General features: G+C 48.7%; 1 protein-coding gene across 4 annotated transcripts in view; it reads left to right on the forward strand.

The window, feature by feature from the left end:
- Positions 1–4604: 4604 nt before the first annotated feature.
- Positions 4605–20835, forward strand: part of MYZAP (myocardial zonula adherens protein) — a 100978-nt gene continuing 84747 nt past the window's right edge. Inside the window, exons 1-3 of one of the 4 annotated variants that reach the window (XM_008268955.4) lie at positions 4605–4817; positions 11023–11100; positions 15078–15164. In XM_008268955.4, coding sequence (XP_008267177.1) covers positions 4743–4817; positions 11023–11100; positions 15078–15164 — 240 coding nt within the window. In that variant the 5' untranslated portion in view covers positions 4605–4742. The remainder of the gene's footprint in view (positions 4818–11022; positions 11101–15077; positions 15165–20835) is intronic. The other 3 variants (XM_008268956.5, XM_002717707.6, XM_070054263.2) reach the window with 3 other exon arrangements.

Below are 20835 nucleotides of genomic sequence, written 5' to 3' on the forward strand. Positions count from 1 at the left end.
AGGACTAGAACTGGTGCCCATATGGGATGCCGGCACCGCAGAGGATTAACCTACTGCGCCAAGGCACTGGCACCTCGTGCATCCTTTACTTCATTCATTTTCTTGGCCTGTTCCCCTTTTATAGAGGTATTTGTCAGCTGTTTGCAAAGGCAATCTGCAGTTCACAAACGTTCCCCAGCTTATAGCTGGTCGCTGAGTTCTGTTGATTTTCCATCTTGTGAATCTGTCTCCTTCTTTGCTCTGCATTGCCACTGACTCTGAGTTCGGAGCTTTATGTTGAATCAACATGACTTCTGTCTGCTTCAAAGTATTCACCGTAGTCTCTGCCTTCCATTTGTCTACATGCCTCTCTCTGCTGCCTGCCAACTTTCTTGATGCAAATCTGATTACATCACTGCCCTGCTCACCAACCCTCAATAACTCATTACCTGAAGTCAGGTCTCAACTGGATTCAAGGTCCTTTGCTATCAAACCCCATCCTGCTTTGTCTCTGGTCATTCCCTCCTGCCCTGCAGTTCAAGTTCAACTGGTGCATGTGCACTGCCCAGACTCTGACCCAGTGGTTTCTGTTGGTTCTTCAGTCTGGAATGCCCTTAGCTTTTCCTTCTTTTTCACTGGGGTCAGCTCCCTCACCACTTTCCCAGGGAGGCCTTTCCTGTTAGCATCAGTAGCTTCTACTCTGCCCACCACAGGGCTTTGGAATACGCCTCTGGTCTGGTCCCTATCTCAATAGACGAGGTGAATGGGCAAGTACACAGACTCTGAAGCCATCTTGCTTAGCTCCACCACTTATTAGTGTTGATTCCATGGGCAAGTCACTTCACCTCCCTGCCACTCCATTTCTACATCTGAAAAATGGACATAATAGTACCTGCTTCACTGAGTTGCTTGCTCATTGAGTTGTTAAACATGTTGGTGCATTTTAAGGTTTTGGACAGAGTAATTGCTAGCATTGCATTTGCTAAGTGCACATCTCTCTTCCCTGCCTGACCCCTGGAAAGTAGGGGCTATCTCATTTGTGCCTGTGTTCCCAGGGCCTTGTGAATGATAGGTGCTTGGCACATATTTGTTCAATGAATTGGCTTATTATGACTCTGCCAGTTGCTCATTTTTCCATCGGGTTCACTGTGTGAGCCAGAAGAATTATTTTCAGTGAGCTTATATTCCCCAAGGTGGGTGAGCAGCAGGTTCCAGCCCCTGCGTCTAGACAGATTTAGAAACAGTGGATCTGGGAGATCTGGCCAGGGTATTGGGTTCCTCTCCGCCTTCTTTCCTTATCTCGAGGCCCTGTTCTATGCTTCTCAGACACCCCATGAATGTGGGTATTTCTTGTCCTGCTCTATCTAAAGGTGCTCTGTAATTTAACACTTTGACCTTGGGTTGGAAATGTGTCCTTTCTTCATTGTGGAAGTTTGGTCTGCACGGCATTCAGAACAGGAGAGTCAGCCAGGACTTTGGGATGTTGTCACAAGTGAATGGAAGAGGAAGAAAGGGAGGCATCAGAGACGTCAGAGTGAAGAGGGCACAAAGTGTCAGGCAGGCTGGCCCTGCTTGGGTTCACCTATGCTGTGCCCTTGTCCAGTGATCCAATTCCTGATTGTTTCCGCTGAGAAACAGTAACAGTGTCTGCGGCTCAGGACTTGGCCAGAGAAATAGGTCCCATCACAAGCTCCTCAACTGAAGACGCTGACAGAGTGTGAACAGAGTCTAGGCAGAAAGCAAGAAAGAGAACTTGGAAAGCAGAGATCTGGAGGGTTTGAACGAGAATTTTAGGAACCAGGATGGGAGAAGGAGGTGTCATTTAGTAATTAGTTTTGAGATAAATGGAGGGAATTTATACAGGCATCTAGAATTTTCTGCATACCTGGACTTCAGCAGAGAAATTTAGTAGATGGGAAACAATGGCAGCCAAGACACTGTTGTCTAATCCTGTTCGCTCCAGCCCTCCTTCATCTCGGGCCTGGAGTCGGCCGGGCATGCGGATGGGGAGCGTGGTGACCTTCTACACCAAAACCCCAGGTTTGCCCCTCTCACTTCTGTCCTCTTCCCGACTGTGGTCTGCAGAGCCTGGGGGCTCCTGGCTGGGGCTGAAGTTCTCAGTCTGATTTCTCTTTTGAAAAGAGGCAATCCGTCTTTTGTATAGCTTCTTCTCCTGGCACTCAAATAGAAACCTGTGACTGTCATTTATTTTTGACGTTTTCCTCTTCATTCTAGATCCACCTTCCCATTGATTTCCCAGTCCTACGTGTCTTTCCATTTCCCTTCTTTCTCACTTTCTGAAGGCTCCCACTTGGCCTTCTTTCAGTTTCTTATGACCTCAGCCCTCTAGTGTTGGCCTGGTAGGGAGGCGCTGAGGCCTAAGCCCAATCCTGGCATCTGCTCCATCACCACCCATGGTCCTTTGAGACAGTCAACTGTGGGGAACTGTCCTGGTTGGAACAATCCTGGGACTGTGACTGCTTCGACTAGCACTTGCTTGAAGACCAAGATCCACCCTAGAAGCTCAGCTGGCAAGGATCTCAGGTTCTGTTTTGCACGATCATGAGCTGAAATCTTGTTCTATAAGAACATTGCTTCATTCATTCAACATATACTGTGCACTTACCACATGCCAATTACCTGGTCTACAGATTGGGCAAGCAAAGGTGTAAACACCACTGTTCTTCCACAGAACTTAGAAGCTGGTGAGCAACCTACTGCTTTTTAAATGAACTACTACACAGTGTGAAAGTACGGTATTAGCAAAATGAGAGAAACTTGGGTGGATGGAGGAAAAATGGATGCATGGGGCATCCTCCCTCTCAAAGTGCTGCCTCCATCGCCATGGGTCACTTGCTCGTCGCCATGATATAAATAAACATTGATGATGCCAGGTTAATTTGACCACATCTGAACAACAGCGCACTTCCTTTCTCCTTGGGGCAATATAACAAAACAACAATAATCAGTAGCTTTGTTCCACTGAGGTACCCAAGCAGAGGTCTGCTACCGTGGTGGCTTTTAATACATTTTGCCCCCTTTTAACTGAAAGGCAGACTCAGTTTTTGTTGTGTTGGGTGTTTTTTGTTTTTTTTTTCTTCTCTCCCAAGAGTAAGTAGAAGGGGAAGAGGAGGACTAGGTGGCTGGCCCTTGTCATTCACGTGCTAACCTAGGGCACATGGTGTTAGTGTCCTTAGCATTCACCTTGTGGGGTCCTTGTGAGAACTGGGTGAGGAATGTACACAGAGCACACGGGACCCAGGCACAGCTGTGGGGAGAATGATACAGAACCGCCTATGGCTTTGGGAAAGTCACTTAGAGCCACCGGCCTCCATCTCCTCACCTGCCAAAGCACCACATTTCACAGGATCCCTTGGAATTCTGTTCAGCACCATTCCTTTTGCATCTTCCCTCTTGGCCTCACTCTGGGAGTTCAGGAGGAAGCAGGAGAGGCACACCCACTGGGTCCCAAGAACTGCTGGGGCTATGAGCAGGAGCACCCAGGACAGGGGGTCCAGGAGAGCGCAGTGGGGAGGCAGTGTTTGACCAGGACTTTGAGGAACCAGGTAGGCTGTGTCTCACCTTGCACCCAGGACAAAGACCCAGCTAAGCACACCGTATTGTTCATGACCCAACCTCCTGTCCTTTGGCTCCTTCTCCAATATTTGCCCCTTGCACAGGGATATTTCGACTTTCTTAAAAAATACACATACCTTCCCTTGCCTCACTCCCGTTTTTGCACATAACAGCTCTTTTGGCCTGGCACTGTGTCCTCCCTCTGCCAGGGGGGTGCAGGGTAGACAAGCAAGGCCCTCCTCCCCAACTGGGTCAGACTAGGGGTTCCCTCGCTGGCTTTGCTACCTAGCAGATGGCGGAGCTGTTGCTGTGTTACTCAATTCCTCGGTGAGTCAATGTTCTCATCTGTAAAATGGGGATAATAATGATGCCCACCTCAAAGGGTGGCTGTGAGGATTAAATGACGTCATGACTGCCAGGTGCTGGACAGCCAGGCCCCACGGTAATCACTGAATAAACAATAGGAGCAGTTGTGACGGCCTCTGTGTCCGCCTTACTCGGACTTGCATTTCAGGTCTTAGCTTCGTCATCACTTCCTCTCGGAGCCCCTTTCTGGCTGTCAGGCTACGTGTGGTCTCCCACGGCACATAGTATCTCTTCTCAGCACCTGCACCTGCTGTTGCAGGCTGTCCCCACCAGACTGCAAACACCTGAAGGACAGGGGGCCGGTTGATTGTGCTGGCTGTTGGGAGGGACTTATGATAGGCACTCAATAAATACTCAATGAGTGACAAGGGTGAAGGTCCCAGTGACCCCCACCCCGCCGGGGGGGCGGCAGAGAGTGCTGGGGAAGCCGGGGGAGGGAGTGGGCGGTCAGCAGCGGGCCGCGAGGCTGAAGTAGGCAGGCGGACTCCGACTCTGCAGGCGACACAGGGACCTTGAGTCTCCTGCGCGTCTAGGGCCGCTTCCCGCCCCGGGACTGACCCTGGGGGCGGCGCAGCGCTGTGGGCGGGGACGTCGCTTCACTCTGCGTCCCGGGAAGAAAATGCAGCAGGACGGGTCCGGCCGACGCGCTCGGCCCCGCCCCGGCCCCGCCCCTGGCCCCGCCCCCGCCCGCTCCCGCTCCCGCCGCGCAGCAGCCGGAGCCGCAAGTGGCCCGCGCTGGCCCCCACGCAGGGCGGGTCCCGCACGCTTATTCTGCCCGGGAGGAGCGCCCTGCCCAGCCCGCCGCCGACAGCCGCTGCGGGATGCTGCGCTCCACGTCCACCGTCACCCTGCTCTCGGGCAGCGGCTCCAGGGCGCCCGGGACGCCCAGCAGGAGGGTGAGTGGCTGGGGTCGGGGAACCACCGCCGCCCCATTCCTCCATCTGGAGGGCTCTGGGGATGGCGACGCGCGGGAGCTGACCCCTGGCCCCGACGCTTCCCCCTGGGCCCAACTTTCCAGTTCTGTCACAGCTTGGGGTCACCATCTTCGCTCTGCACACCTCATGGCCGCCCCAACTGCTGGAGGGCTAGGATTTAGGGATTTTCTGGAGTTCCCAGAGACTTCCTCCCCTTCCTGCCTCCTCTGTCAAGCCAGGTTTATAAGGTGCAGGGGCGGTATTTCTGCAGAGACCCAAAAGTAATGAGTGTATTTAAACGCTAAACTTTGTTGCTATCGTTGGTGATTCCGGAGTGAGTTTAGCCAAGGTGGGTGCCCACTTTTCAAACTCGCAGGAGCACGGTAGTGTGAGATGTGGGACTATGCAGAGCACTTTCTGATTTGAATCCTGGCACACTGGCAGCAGCCTCAGCTCTGAAAGCCCTGGGCCCCTCCCCAGGGAAGTTTCCCCGTGGAGATACTGGTGCTCTGCAGTCTTAGTAGTGTCTCTGTCCATCTCTCCCGATGCTCTGTGAAGAAATGTTCGGCAGGTGCAAGTTACCTCTTTCATAGTCCCCATTTCTTCCCAGATCAGCACCTCCGAGTATATTGTTCGGGACTTGATGTGTGGCTGTCTCAGTTCTCCCGTTTATCCTGATGTTCCATACTTACCACTTGGCACCTCTTTACAAGGACTGAGACTGTAGTGATGAGTCCCCCCCTCCCCCGCACCAGGGGGGTCAACACGTGATTAGGCCAATCCGAAGCCAGGAGCCAGGTGCTTCCTCCTGGTCTCCCATGCAGGTGCAGGGTCCAAGTACTTGGACCATCCTCCACTGCCCTCCCGGGCCACAGCAGAGAGCTGGACTGGAAGAGGAGCAATCAGGACTAGAACCCGGCGCCCATATGGGATGTCGGCACCACAGGCGGAGGATTAACCAAGTGAGCCACAGCGCTGGCCCCAGACAAACTTCTTTGCTTTTCCATTCAGGACCTCAGCCAAGGGATGGTGGTTCCCTTATAACTTATCTTTATTTAGCTCTGGAAGAAAGGCGTGGGTTCTGGGGTGTGTTGTGTTTGTACACGTCAGACACTTAAGGTCAGGAGGACTCTAGTTGTCCCTGTTAGCTTCCCAGAGCAAGATCCCTGTTATGTCCAAGGGGTTTCCAACCGCAGGCCCGGCCCAACTCCAAGATGGGCATTTTCCTTTTTTTTTTTTTTTTTATGGAAATTTTTCTGTGCTGGAACACAGTAGCCATTGAGAAAGAATGAAGTCACTGAAAAGCTGGCCCTAAACCTACACAGGGTACGCGTGTGACCAGATTGCATGAACTTCTCTGGGTTACTGTCCAGATGGAGCGACTGGTTGGGGTGCGAGGGTGAGACTGTGGGTGGACACCCATGTGCCTAGTACACCAGATAACTTTTATGAGGATTTATTTCTCAAATATTTACTTTCGAGGTTTATTTTTAGTTACAGGTGCTTTGGTGTCTGGCACATCGTGACATGCTTTTGCAAAGGCCCTACCTTCTGAATAAGACAGGGGAGGTGCTTTGGACTGTGGCCCTCAGAGCTCTGAATCACGCCGTGCGTGGCCGTCCTGGGCGCATTCACGCTTGCTCTGGGAAGAAATAGCTGAAGGTCGTAGGATTCTCCTTGTTTATAGGGTTTCCAATGCTGCTTGGGACTGGCAGATGTCGTAGGTTGTGTGTGTGTGTGTGTGTGCATTCTGGAGATGGATTGGAGGGAAGCTGAGATTTATCAATTGGTTAGTTGATTTATTAGATATTTGTAGTTCTGTGTGGTGGATGTCTGGGCCTTGGGGCTTCCTCTGCCTTTGGAGGTTGACGTTGACGTTGTCGTAGATTTCCATTGCGTGGAGTGGTGATTGTTCTAATGGGCCAGGGAGTGAAATCTAGAGGAAAGATCTTTCCGCTGCATGTGAGAAAGGGCTCTGGGCTGTAGGGGATGTTGAGTTTAGCTCTGCAGGGTGAGCTGGAGTTCACAGGGTGATTGCCATTGGGATGCTGAAAGTAAATGTCATTTGTCTGAATACTATATGTCAGCCATTAAAAGTATATTTCGGCTGGCGCTGCGGCTCACTAGGCTAATCCTCCACCTTGCGGCGCCGGCACACCACATTCTAGTCCCGGTCGGGGCGCTGGATTCTGTCCCAGTTGCCCCTCTTCCAGGCCAGCTCTCTGCTGTGGCCAGGGAGTGCAGTGGGAGGATGGCCCAAGTGCTTGGGCCCTGCACCCACATGGGAGACCAGGATAAGTACCTGGCTCCTGCCATCAGATCAGCGCGGTGCGCCAGCTGCAGCGCGCCGGCTGCTGCGGTCATTGGAGGGTGAACCAACGGCAAAGGAAGACCTTTCTCTCTGTCTCTCTCTCTCACTGTCCACTTTGCCTGTCAAAAAAAAAAAAAAAGTATATTTCTGTTTCATCCAAAGTGCTTCTCAAATTAGGGGCTATCCTTGTCCACATGTTCAAGCCAACCAGACATGGTGGTGACGGCGGACGCTGAGCAGGGAGTTCTCTGAGTCAGCGGCCAAGGACAGTGTGGCTGAGCAGACTGTCACCAGCTGGCCTTTGTTCAATGGCTGCCACCTGCAGTTTGTACTTCCTTCTTATCTGAAATCATTTCTCAAGGGGAAAAAAACAGGTGGGAGGGTAATTTCTGTAAGCTGATAAACAAAGCTCTGAGAGGCATTATGGGTGCCAACCAGCAGGAGTTGTGAAATTAAAAAAAAAAATCCTCTGCTTTCCAACCAGTTGTGCACTAAAAATAGTTTTATCTATGGCAACAGCAGGAAGATAAATTGGCTGCAGAATAGCCACGGCCAGAATGATGACCTTGGGGACTGGGGGAAACAATTTTTAAAATATTGACTTAGCTTCATGATTTTGATTTTGTAAACATGAGTCAATCTTGCTGAATGAGCCTTTGAAAGGAAAGGTCAAACGTGTGGCCAGGTTTGGGGGGAAGGCACGTGTTGCTTTGTGCAGTTGAGTATTTTTGGCTAAGCTGTTCAGCTAGGATGGTATGGGATGCTAGACCTGTCAAGAGTTTTCTCCCAGCACCATGCTCTGTAGATAACAAAGCCGCTGGCTGGGGTGGCTGGTATCGTGGCTGCTCAGTGGTACATAAACAAAACAAAGCCTAACAAGGCCACAGGATGGGGTCATTTCCTAGCCTGCCTTTACTGGTATTTTGTTCTGTTTGCCAGGGTCTTCTGCTAAATAAACAAGAACAGGCCTGCCAGTCTTCCTTCCCTGGCCAGTGCTCCACCCTCCCCACATCTGTGACTGTGCCATTGGTGCAAAATAAGGAATTCTCCCGAGGTGGCTTGTGAAGGGGTCTGGCAGGTGTTTACCTCACTTCCTCTTCCTAGTAGATAGAAACATCTGTGCACATAAGCGCTGAGGAAGGCACGCAGGATGTTGTGGGACCTCGGCATCTCGTGGAAGGAAGCCGGCTGCAGCATCCCTCAGGGGAGGGGGCCGGAAAACAGGCCTGCTTCTCAGCAGGGCCCTGTGGAGCCAGCCCCCGACAGGTCAGGTTGTGGGCTTAGCCAAAGAGCCTCGGCCACTGAAAAAAATAATGACAGTTGTAGGCTCAAAAATAAATAATGAATAAAATGTCCCAGACTCTACTGTTGTTCTGTCTTGCTGTGATCCATGCAGATGAACAGACCTGAGTTCTCAGAACTCCTAAGGGATCCTGATTTCTAAAGAAAGCGTGGATGTCCTGCAGAGGGTGTGGATTGTGACTTTGACCTGTTCCTCATCTCCAGGGCACTGAGGATGGGCAATACATGAGGTTCCTATTGTGTTTTTCTATATGATAAATACTGGGCTCGCATGTCTCAACAAGAGAAGGCTACAGTACCATCCGGCTTCTGCTAACTTGCGAAACCCTTTCAGGTCTGTAAATCTCAAAAGTTGACAGCCCATTGAATACAAGGAGCTGTGGACCCAGAGCAGTCTAACTAGAGACCTGTTGGAATGACTCAAGCTAAGATGCTTTCAGCCATTGCACGTGCTATGGTCTTAAAAATTGTACTAGTACTTTTCCATCACACTGGAGTAATACAGCAGTGTTGACCTCTTTCCCTCTTTAGATGAGTGATGTTCCCTAAATGCCAATCACTGCTGATGCTTATTCATTGTTTAAGACCAGAGCAATCTTGCTAAAATGCAAAACCCAGTCACTTGCCTCCTCTACTTTCAGGACATCCTCGCCACGCCAGGAAAACTCCTTAGTTTATCATCCAGGCCCTTGCCTGTTCTGTTCCGTCTCCCTCTATGCTCTTCTGAGATACTCCAGATGACTTGCCATTCCTTGGGTTTCCAATGCCTTGCCTCGTTGACTTTTTCTGCACTTCTCCTATAATGAGGGTCATCTCCTCCAAGAAGTCTGCCCTGAACACTCCTTCCTGTGTTCTCCCAGAAGCCTGTGCCCCCCTCTCCCCATTGCTTGTGTCACCTGTGATTAACTACTTGAGGAGAAGGTTTAGAGACCCTCTCACCCAAGCCTGGTGGGATAGGTGCTTGAAATGAGGAGTCTCACCAGGGTTCAAAAGAAGCCACACCGAGCTTTGGATGGACAAATGGGAAAACAGGAAGCCACTTGGAATGGAGCCATCTCATCACCTATGGGCAGGAAACAGGTGACAAATGGTTGGGAAAGCTGCCGCAGGTGAGGAGACTGACACTTCTGGGAAGGGCTCCAAATGTTCCACTTGTCTCATCCTGTTGCACAGTTAAGGCAGTGGTTCTCAGCCCTGGTCCCACGTAGAGTCGCTGGGAAGCTTTGAATAGCCAAGCCAAGGCCGATTCCCTGAGAGCATCTGAAAGAGTAGTATCAGGATGCTTCCCAGGTAGGTGCAGCCGGAGATGAGCACGCTTTCTTAAGCACTGCTCCCCCCTGACACTCTTAGGACATTGCTCTGGAAAGATTCCTTGGGGGCCTTGTGGGAAACAGGGCAAGGTCATGGTAGGAGCAGGGCCAGAGTCAGACTGCTCCAACTCACACTGCTATCTTTGTGTGCCTTCATCCACCTGTTTCCTCTCTGGATCCTGACATTTCGGGCATGTGGCGTGCTTTGTGCAGGAGTGAGCCAGAGAGCAGGGAGGAGGGGCGTGGTTACTCTTCTCCTATTCATGAATTTTGCTTGGAAACAGCCTCAGCATGGGACAGAGGGGCTCCAGGACACTTATACCACCTGGAACAAGAGTCCAAGGATGGAGATCTGAGGACGGCCAGCTCCTACCCCTAGAACAAACCTCGCCCTGGCTTGTTTTGGGTGCCTCTGAGCTAGGATTGTTTTTTTTTGTTTGTTTGTTTTTTGTTTTTGTTTTTGTTTTTACACAGGCCTGCAAATGCTGAATATTTACGCCCTGGCCCTCTACAGAAAAATTTTGCCCCACCCTGATGTAGATAATCAGAGTGCAAGTTCACGGCCACAGGAGCTCAGAGACCTAATCTAGATGGGTCATGCTCCACTCCCCACACAACCTGGCCTACAATCTGCTGATTTGATTCTTCTGCTGATCAGAGTGTGTGTGTGGTCTGCCTCCTGGCCACACCCACAGGGAGGGGCTGCACCTCCTGTTCCTAGGGAATGCTGGGCAGTGACCTGCAGTCACCAAGCTGAGCAGGCCTGAGAGATATGTAAATACATTTGGTTAATTTCCTTAGGGAAATCCATGTTTCTAAACCAATAAGCAAATCCCTGTCACCTCCCTGGGTCATCTTCTTCTCTCCTTTTTTTTATTTAATAAATGTAAATTTACAAAGTACAACTTTTGCATTGTGTGGCTTTTTCCCCAGTAACCTCCCTCCCACCCGCAGCCATCCCCTCTCCTTCTCCCTCTCCCATTTCACTCTTCATCAGGATTCATTTTCAATTATCTTTATATACACTCCGGCCTCAGAATCAACCTTGGGGAATTTGGATCTCGCTAAAAGGCCCACGAGAGTCTCACAGGCATGGAAAGCCACGACACTGTGGCAAAAATGACCTGAATGAAAGATCTCGGTGAATGAGACCCCAGCAGAAAGAACAGGCCATCAAAGAAGGAGGCACCTTTCTCTGAAGGGAGGAAGGAACCTCCACTGTGATACGGCCTTGACTAAATAAGTCCTCTCCTTTTTATTTGAGGTGGATGTTTTTCCCTTGAGTGAGCCCAGGTGCAGAAGCTCAGAGCATGATGGATGTGGATCCCCGGGTGCTCCCAAGGTGAGAGGCCCAGACCCCTTGCTTCCACAGAGGGGTCAGAAAGGAGGCCCTGGGAGCCCGCTGAATTCCCTGGGTGCCCTGGTTGTGCCCTTTCTTGGAGAGGAAGCCTGAGTGCTATCCATAGCTCTCAGGGGGCTTGGGTTGAAGAAAGTGGAAGATATAATAGGGAGTTTCAGGTATAATCTGCTTGCTTTGTTTCAGTTCAACCTACATGACATTTGTGAAGCAAGCACTCCTTACGTGTTGAGACTCTGCCAAGCACCACGAGGCTGTTCAGTGCGGGGGACATAGGAGGTGCTCAGTAACCGTCAGTTGAGTCAGTATTGAAAGGAACTTGGATTTCAATGGTTCTCCATTGTTTTCTCATTAGAACACGTGCTTCTGCACCCTAGAATTTGGCACCTGCCTACGTGTTCCTTTTCGTCTCCTATTCTAGCTTGGGCTGCAGGTCCTCTTAGGATTCTCTGAACACACCAGCATCTGTACCTCTGGCCTGCTTGGCCTGCCTTGCTCGGTAGTTGTCTATGTTACCATGGAGACGATAGCTTCTCCAACCTCACTGTCCTGCAGAGTCCTTGGTGCCCTTCTATACTTAGCTCGGATGTCATCTCTAGGAGCCTTATCATCCAGTCCCAGCTCTATCTAAGATTGGCGTCCCCTTCCTGATAATAAAGAACTCAGAGGACTTAATACATGCCAGAAAACTTGCACTGTTATACATAGTAGCTGATTTAATCCCAAGGAGATACAGTACCATTGGTTCTGCTGCACAACCAAGGTAGCTGAAACACTGACAATCAGGTAGTTTTCTGAAGGCTTCATGCTAGTAGATGTACAGTGTCCCTCAGAATTTATGGAGATTGGTTCCAGGACCCATGGTGGACACCAAATCTGGGGATGCTCAAGCCCTTTATATAAAATGGTATAATCTTTGTGTAGCACCTATGGACATCTGCCCGTATACTTTAAGCCATCTCTAGATTATTTACATTACCAAATAAAATGTAAATGCTACGTAAACAGTTGTCCTGCTGTGTTGTTTAGAGAAAAAAATCTGTACTTTAGTACGAATGCAACTTTTTATTCTAAATCTACATGTGTGTGGGTGTATTCTTATATATATATATATATATATATTTAAAGGTGTATTTTATTTATTTGAAAGAGTGACAGGGAGAGGGAGAGACAGAGAGAAAGAGATCTACCACCCACTGGTTCAATCTGCAAAGGGCTACAAAGCCTGGGACTGAGCCACGAGTAATGCAGGAGCCTGGAACTCTCTCTAGGTCTCTCAGCTGGATGGCAGGGACCCAAGTACTTGGGCCACCTTCCGCTGCTTGCCCAGCTGCATTAACAGGGAGTTGGATCAGAAGTGGGAGCAGCCAGGACTCAAACCAGTGCTCTGATATGGAATGCTGGTGCCACAGGTGGCAGCTTAACCTGCTGTGTCATAATGCTGGCCCCTTGAATATATCTTTAAAAATTTTTGAGAGAGAGTTCCAAACCATTGGATCACTTTCCAAAAGCCTGCAATAGCCATGGCTGGGCCAGGCTGAAGCCTGGAGTCAGGAACTCAATCCCATTCTCCTACGTTGGTGGCGGGGACCAAATCCTTAAATCATCATGTGCCTTCTAGGATGCGTCTTAGCAGGAAGAAGCTGGAATTGGGGGTGGAGCCAGAACTGAAGCCCAGGTATTCCAGTATGAGATATGGGCATCCCAAGTGGCATCGTAACTGCTAGGCCAAGCACCTGCCCCTTTTTCTGAATATTTTTGATCCACAGTTTGCTGAATCCACAGATGAGGAGCTTATGTGGACTGACTGTATTGGAAACCAGGAAGTGTAGTTCCACTAGGCTTTAGCTACAAGCTACCCTGCCTCTCAGGGGCCTTGCATTGGTTATGCTAAGGGTCTCTGATTGCCTTGTTTGGGTATGGTTCTAGAGTGTGAGTTCCTGGGGGGCACAGCCATTTCTTTGTCATCAAGGTACCCTCATGGTCCTTTACATGTAGTGGGTGCTTAGTAGCTGAGTAATGAGTTTTGCTGAGTCCAGCTTCCTGCTCTGATCCACTCGAAAGGATGCTTGCTTGCAGGGATGGCTGGTCCAATAGCTGTAGCAGTCAGGGTAAGTGAGATGCCCTTCTCTGCATTGTTCAGAGCACGAGGGCTGAGCCAGCCGTGGAAACCCACTGAAAAAAAAGTGCCTTACCTAACTCTTAGGTGCTTCCCAGCCTGGGGTGGCTCTGGGTATTATATATCTAATTTTCAGGAAGCCATGGTGATCGGCATCATAACGCTCAGAGATAAGCTATGGGGCCTTGATGTCACATGGGGAGAATTTCCCATGGGAAGATTGCTGAAGGTGATTCATAGAGGGAAGTGCACTCTGTGGGGTCAATGTGATAGGTGAGTTCAGGGGTTCCTTTCCATAGTGCTTCCGTAGGAACTCAGAGAACCTTCCAGACCTTGTCTAGTATGTCCTCTTTGCTGCTCCCAAAGCAGACTGTCTCTTTCTGACACATTCTTATTCTTCATTTTTGCCATTGCCACTATATTGTTATATTAATTTAAAAACTAACATATACTTGAAACAGTTGCAGACAACACAGAAATTCCAGAGATAAATGCCATCAATAGTTGGTTGTGTTTCCTTGATAATATTTTTCCCTTAATCTGCACAAATTATCAGGATGTTCAGAGCAAAAGCAGAATTTTGCACATTTTGTTCTGTAATTTGTTTTCTCTGCTATAATGATCCCTGTGGCCATCTTGGCAGGAGGGAGTGTGATTCTATTTCATGCTGGGTTTCCATTGCTCCTGGACAGCTGGCCCATCCGTGGATAGGCTCCTTCGTGCTCCTTTGTGTCTCCATCAAAGCCCCTCTCTTGCCTAAGACAGGACCTTAATGCAACTGCCAAACAACCTTGGAGTCAAATGTTTTATTTCATAAGTTCAGTTTAGTTTATTTTTAAAAAAGATTTCATTTTATTTGCGAGGTAGAGTTTACACATAGAGAGAGAAAGAGACAGAGAGAAAAGTCTTCCATCCACTGGTTCACTCCTGAAATGGCCACAACAGCCGGAGCTGGGCCTATCCAAAGCCAGGAGCCAGGAGCTTCTTCCAGGTCTCCCATGTGGGTGCAGGGACCCAAGGACTTGAGCCATCCTCTACTGCTTTCCCAGGCCATAGCAGAGAGCTGGATCGGAAGTGGAGCAGCCAGGTCTCGAACTGGCTCTCATATGAGATACTGACACTGTAGATGATGGCTTTACCTACTATGCCACAGCGCGCTACCCCCCCCCCCCATTTTATTTTTTTAAAAAAAGTCTTATTTATTTGAAAGGTAGAGTTATAGAGGGAGGCAGAGGTAGAGTTAGAGATACGGGGTTAGAAGGGATGAGACAGAGATAGATCTCCCATGCACAGGATCCTCCATCCCAGATGCCTAGCAACAGCCTGGCAGTTTGCATTTATCCATTTACCTGTCGTGGACATTTGGGTGTTTCCACCTTTTGCCTAGTATGAATAATGCTGCTGTGAATACAGACTTTTCTTTCTAAGCTTTGCAATTAAACGTGTACATGTCTGCTGTAGAAAAATTGAATTGTTAACTTGAAAACATCCTTTCACCCCAGTCACCTGAAATCTCACCATTGTAGAGATAATCGCTGTGTGTCTTTTGGCACCTGGCCTTCCGGGTGTGTTTTGGTCGGCACTTGTGAAGTGAGATCATTGAATGGAATATGGGCATTTAAGAGAGATTTGAGTTCTCTGAAGTCCTCGGTTGTTCTCTCGTTTGGGGCAGCAGACTCTGCAGGGCCAGGCACGGGCTGGTCTCCTCGTTGTTCCTCTCCTGATTGGTACAGTGGCTCCCATGGCCTGGTGGGAGGAACAGGCTGTGCGAAGCTCAAGGTCACTTGGCCCCTTCTTCCTGACCGATGGTTGCTAACCTGCTTCTCCTGTCCACCTCTTGCAGGCAAATGTCTGTAGGCTGCGGCTGACTGTGCCCCCCGAGAGTCCGGTTCCTGAGCAAAGTGAAAAGAAGATTGAGAGAAAAGAGCAGGTGAGAGATCTCGAGGCAGGGCTGTAACCTGCTGTTCCTGCAGCCCCTGGCTGGGCCGCTCACGATGCTGACGCTCGGCAGCTCTGCCCCCTCCACCTTCCCACTGCCTCTCCTCTCTCCCCCGCAGTCCCTCGGCCCTCCCCAGCTGGCTCTGCCAGTGCCGTGTTCCTGCTCCTGTTTCCTGGTGAACACTGTGGCTCTGTGTTGCCTCAAGGCTGCAGGGACACTGGCCTTAGTAACAGGTGCAGGGGACTGTGGTTTTTCCTGAAATAGACCCATGTGGTGGAGTCAAAGGGCCCTTTGTGAGCCGCCTTTGCGCCAAGAGCCTGTCTCAGGTGCTCGGGGCAGAAGGCGGGGCAAGCGGGAGAAGTGCAGCAGGTAGCCCAGGGCTGGAGAAAGGGCACCTTCTTGGCCTGAGGTAGGAGTTTAGCAAACACTTTGTGCCTGCTCCGGTACTAAGTGCTGGGGAGATAAGGCTGCCTTTGCTTTAGGGGAGTTTGCGGATTTTCAGGTAAGGCAGGCGTGTAAATAAACAGTGGTGACATGATATTTTGAGTGCTGGGATCCATTGATACAGGAAGGGCTCTGAGAGCCCAGAAAGGACATCATTGACTGCTTGGGAGGTGACAGTGAACCAGAGGCTTCAAGGATAAACTGCAGCGCCTGCCTACCTCTAGGCCTGTGGTCCTGGCCTAGTCATTTTACTTATTCACCAACAATTATGGGGCACCTGCTGTATTCTGGGCAGTATTTTAGATACTAGCAGTGTAGTAGTGAACAAAGCAGTATGTACACACACACACACATACACATGCAGTTCCATGGAATTTATTCTAGTGGGACAAGAATGAAAATGAACAAAATAATTAAGTTTATTTTATAGAGTTTAGGCGGTAGTAAGTGCTAATGGAGACAAATAAACGAAGAGGAGGAGAGAACCAGGGAACAAGGGAGTCAGCAGTACTTTTTTCTTGTACATGTGTTTTATATGAATATGAAATAAAGTGGTTGAATATAGATTTCATAGTAAACTTTCATACATGGAATCATGAGATAGCAATTTAAAAAGTTTTTTTATTTTTTTATTTGAAAGACAGTTACAGAGAGGGGGGAGAGAGAGAGAGATCTTCCATCTGCTGATTCATTCCCTAAATGGCTGTGATGGCTGCAGCTGAGTCTATCTGAAGCCAGGAGCCAGGAGCTTCTTCTGGTCTCCCATATGGGTGCAGGGACCCAAGCACTTGGGCCATCTTCCACTGCTTTCCCAAGCACATTAGCAGGGAGCTGGATCAGAAGTAAAACAGCGGGAACTCAAACTGGCACCCATATGGGATGCAGGCACTACAGGCTGGGGCTTTAACCTGCTGAGCCATAGCGCCAGCCCCATGAGATAGAAATTTCTTTGGAGTTAACCAATCATGTTCTCAGCCGTAAATAAAAGAAGCGTCTCATTGACCAGTAAGTGGTTGGTACTATCCCTGTGTTTTCTGTAAACCTGTGTCTCCTTCCCTCCTCTTACGCCCTTTGTCTTCCCACTTTCTCAACAAATGATGCTGTTGCAAATGATGAATGTCAGGGAAAGGAAGTAGTGAGGAAGGAAAATGGAATTGTGATTAGGAAGGTGGGTGAAGGTAAACTTGCTGATCTACTTGAGAAGAGAAGATCCAAAAGTAGTCCAGGAGAATGGCTCCACCCAGGCTGGAGCAGCAAAGCATCATGGTAGGCCTGGGGGACCTGGCCAGAAGGCCGGACAGTGGTACCGAGACAAGTGGGGTCAGAGCAAAGAACGAGGAGCCTGGTTTGGAGGACTCTCACTGGTCAGAGTAACAACTTGAGCATTGAAATAAAGGTGACAGTAATGGGTTATAACACACTAAATAATAGTAATAATAATAATAATAATAATATTCCATGTGTATATAATCAGAGAGTGGAGGAAAGGGAAGGCTCTTCTTCTATTTTTTTCCCCAAAGATTTATTTATTTATTTGAAAGGAAGAGTTACATAGAAAGAGAGAAGTGGAAGACACACACAGAGAGAGAGAGAGAGAGAGAGAGAGAGAGAGATATCTTCCATCCATAGTTCATTCCCCAAAAGCCCACAGTGACTGGGGCCAGGCCAGACTGGCTTCATCCAGGTCTCCCACATGGGTGCAGGGGCCCAGATACTTGGAATATCTTTTGCTGTTTTTTTCCAGGCCATTAGCAGGGAGCTTGACTGAAATTGGAGCAGCTGGGACTCGAACCAGTGCCCACGTGGGATGCTATTTGGCTCCAAGGGAAGGCTCTACTTTATAGAATGCCAGCTAATTAATTTATAAAAAAGTAAAGTTTTAAATTTATTTTTATTTATTTGAAGGGCAAAAGGGATGAGAGAGAGAGAGAGAGATCTTCCTTCCATTGGTTCACTCCCCAAATGCATGCCTGTAAGAGCTGGGGCTGAGGGCTGATGCTGTGGCATAGCGGGTAAGCTGCCACCTGCAATGCCGGCATTTCATATGGGCGCCGGTTCGAGACCCGGCTGCTCTATTTCCAATCCAGCTTTCTGCTATGGTCTGGAGAAGCAGTGGAAGATGGCCCAAGTCCTTGGGCCCCTGCATCCATGTGGAAGATCCAGAGAAAGCTCCTGGCTCCTGGCTTCAGATTGGCACAGCTCTGGCCATTGCAGCCATCTGGAGAGTGAACCAGCAGATGGAAGACCTCTCTCTCTCTCTCTCTCTCTCTCTCTCTCTACCTCTCCTTCTCTCTCTGTGTAACTCTGACTTTCAAATAAATAAATAAATCTTAACAAAAATAAAGTAAGAGCTAGGGCTAGGCTAAACTAAAGCAGGAACTTAATTCAATCCAGGGTTTCTATGTGGGTAATAGGGACCTAACTGCTTGAACTGTCCACCTGCTGCTTCCAAGGATTAGCAGAAAGCTAGAGCTGGAAGCAGACCAAGGACTTGAACCCAGGTACTCCAAAATGGGATGCAAACATCCCAACCGGTTTTTTAACTGATATGCCAAATGCCTGTCCTTAATTTAGAAAATTTATTTTGTGCCTGCCAGATAGGCTTATCAGTGGATGCAAAACTAGTTAGCAAAAGGTTATCATGGAGTATTAGGAAATACATATGGTCTCCAAGTATCACTTCAGCAGTCTGTGTATGGATTCTGAAGGGACAGTGTAGCTTACAGTGCAGCAGTCTGGCTGCCAGCATTTCATCAAGTGATGCAGACGAACATCATGCACCTGGGGCAGCCCAGTGCTCTGGGGCTGCTGAGGTGATGTGATGAAGTAGCACACAGTGTCTCTTGTGTACCATGCATGCACACTTGTTCAGTTGTATCTATTAACAAACATCCAGAAGGCGGGATATTCTACCAAAAAATGGGCTTAACCCCCTAAGCAAATTCAATGTTATTTTCTTTTATTTAATAAATTTAAATTTCGAAAGTACAACTTTTGGATTATAGTGGTTTGTCCACCCATAACCTCCCTCCCACCCGCAAACCATCCCATCTCCTACTCCCTCTCCCATCCTATTCTTCATTAAGATTCATTTTTAATTATCTTTATATACAGAAGATCAACTTAGTATATATGAAGTAAAGATTTCAACAGTTTGCACCCACACAGACACACAAAGTATAAAGTACAGTTTGAAGACTAGTTTTATTATTAATTCGCATAGTACAACACATTAAGGACAGAAATCCTACATGGGGAACAAGTGCACAGTGACTCCCATTGTTGATTTAACAATTGACACTCTTATTTATGATGTCAGTAATCACCCGAGGCTCTTGTCATGAGCTGCCAAAGCTATGGAAGCTTCTTGGTTCACAAACTTCGACCTTATTTAGACAAGGCCATGTTCAAAGTGGAAGTTCTCTCCTCCCTTCAGAGAAAGGTACCTCCCTCTTTGATGGCCTGTTGTTTCCACTGGGATCTCACTCACAGAGATCTTTCATTTGGGTCATTTTTTTGCCACAGTGTCTTGGCTTTCCATGCCTGAGAAACTCTCAAGGGCTTTTTAGCTGGATCCGCATGCCTTAAGGGCTGATTCTGAGGCCAGAGTGCTGTTTAGGGCATCTGCCATTCTATGAGTCTGCTGTGTAACCCACTTCCCATGTTGGATTGCTCTCTACTTTTTTAATTTTATCAGTTATTATTAGCAGACACTGATCTTGTTTATGTGATCCTTTTGACACTTAATCCTATCATTATGATCAATTATGAACTTAAACTAATCACTCTGACTAGTAAGATGGCATTGGTTCACTGTTATTTTCTTAAAAAAATAAGAAAATCTCTTGTAGATGGAGACCAAGTATTATATTTAATGAGTGGACCTTGATTAGGTCTTGAGTCAAAAGTATCTATAAAAGACACATGGGATAACTGTATAGTTTTGAATATGGGCTTATCTTATTTATTATGCAATGAAGGTTAATTTTCTTCTGATAATGGTATTATGGTCATAGTTGAGCTATTCTTTCTTTTTTTAAAAAAAAGTATTTTATTTATTTTAAAGACAGAATTACAGAGAGAGTTAGAGCCAGAGAGAGAAAGGTCTTCCATTCTGCTGGTTCACTCCCCAAATGACTGAAATGGCCAGAGCTGAGCTGATCTGAAGCCAGGAGCCAAGAGTTTCTTCTGGGTCTCCCATGAGGGTGCAGGGGCCCAAGGACTTGAATCATCCTCCACTGCTTTCCCAGGCCATAGAAGAGAGCTGGATCAGAAGTGGAGTAGCCGGGACCCGAACCAGTGCCCATATGGGATGCTGGCACTGCAGGCTGGGGCTTTGATCCAATGTGCCACAGCACCAGCCCCGAACTATTCTTTCTACTTTTCTGGAGCTTTGAGTATTCTCCAGAGAAAATGTTTATAAGTAAAATCTTCAGGGAGAGTGGGAATGGTCAGGCTTTGGCCACTGGATCTCTGTTGATGGCCAGGAGCAAGTGGTGTCCTCTGGTGTGTGTGTGTGTCTTTTTATGCCTTATGCTCCTCTCCCTGTCCCTTTTTGAGCTGTTTGGCTTGGTTTGAGAAGTGGGCCTGCACTGTGTGTAGGAGCACATAGTTGCTTAGGACACTTTTTGAAAAGGACCCCAGGCTGGCGCCGCAGGCACACCGGGTTCTAGTCCCGGTCGGGGCGCTGGATTCTGTCCCGGTTGCTCCTCTTGCAGTCCAGCTCTGCTGTGGCCCGGGAGTGCAGTGGAGGATGGCCCAAGTGCTTGGGCCCTGCACCTGCATGGGAGACCAGGAGGAAGCACCTGGCTCCTGGCTTCGGATCAACGCAGTGCGCCGGCCGCAGCGCACCGGCCACAGCGACCATTGGAGGGTGAACCAATGGCAAAGGAAGATCTTTGTCTCTGTCTCTCTCTCTCACTGTCCACTCTGCATGTCAAAAGAAAATTAAAAAAAGAAAGAAAGAAAGAAAAGGGCCCCTAAGTGCAGCAAGCAACAGGCAGTAGGCATGACAATGACAGAGCGACTGGGGAATGTGGTCTGTAGTAGCCCCACGCTGGGTGCTGGGAAGTGTTTCTGAGCACTGAAACCAGGAAGGGAGAGGCCTGTGTAGGGCCTGTCACTGCTGAAGAAGAAGCAGGTATTCCCAGAAGAGAGGTTCCTGTGTTTAGCTAGGCCCAGTGGATGGTGTGCTGATTTGCCTTTTTTTTTTTTTTTT

The sequence above is a fragment of the Oryctolagus cuniculus genome, chromosome 12 (assembly GCF_051225735.1).
Source record: "Oryctolagus cuniculus isolate XC-2025 breed Fujian yellow rabbit chromosome 12, ASM5122573v1, whole genome shotgun sequence".
NCBI classification, from domain to species: domain Eukaryota; kingdom Metazoa; phylum Chordata; class Mammalia; order Lagomorpha; family Leporidae; genus Oryctolagus; species Oryctolagus cuniculus.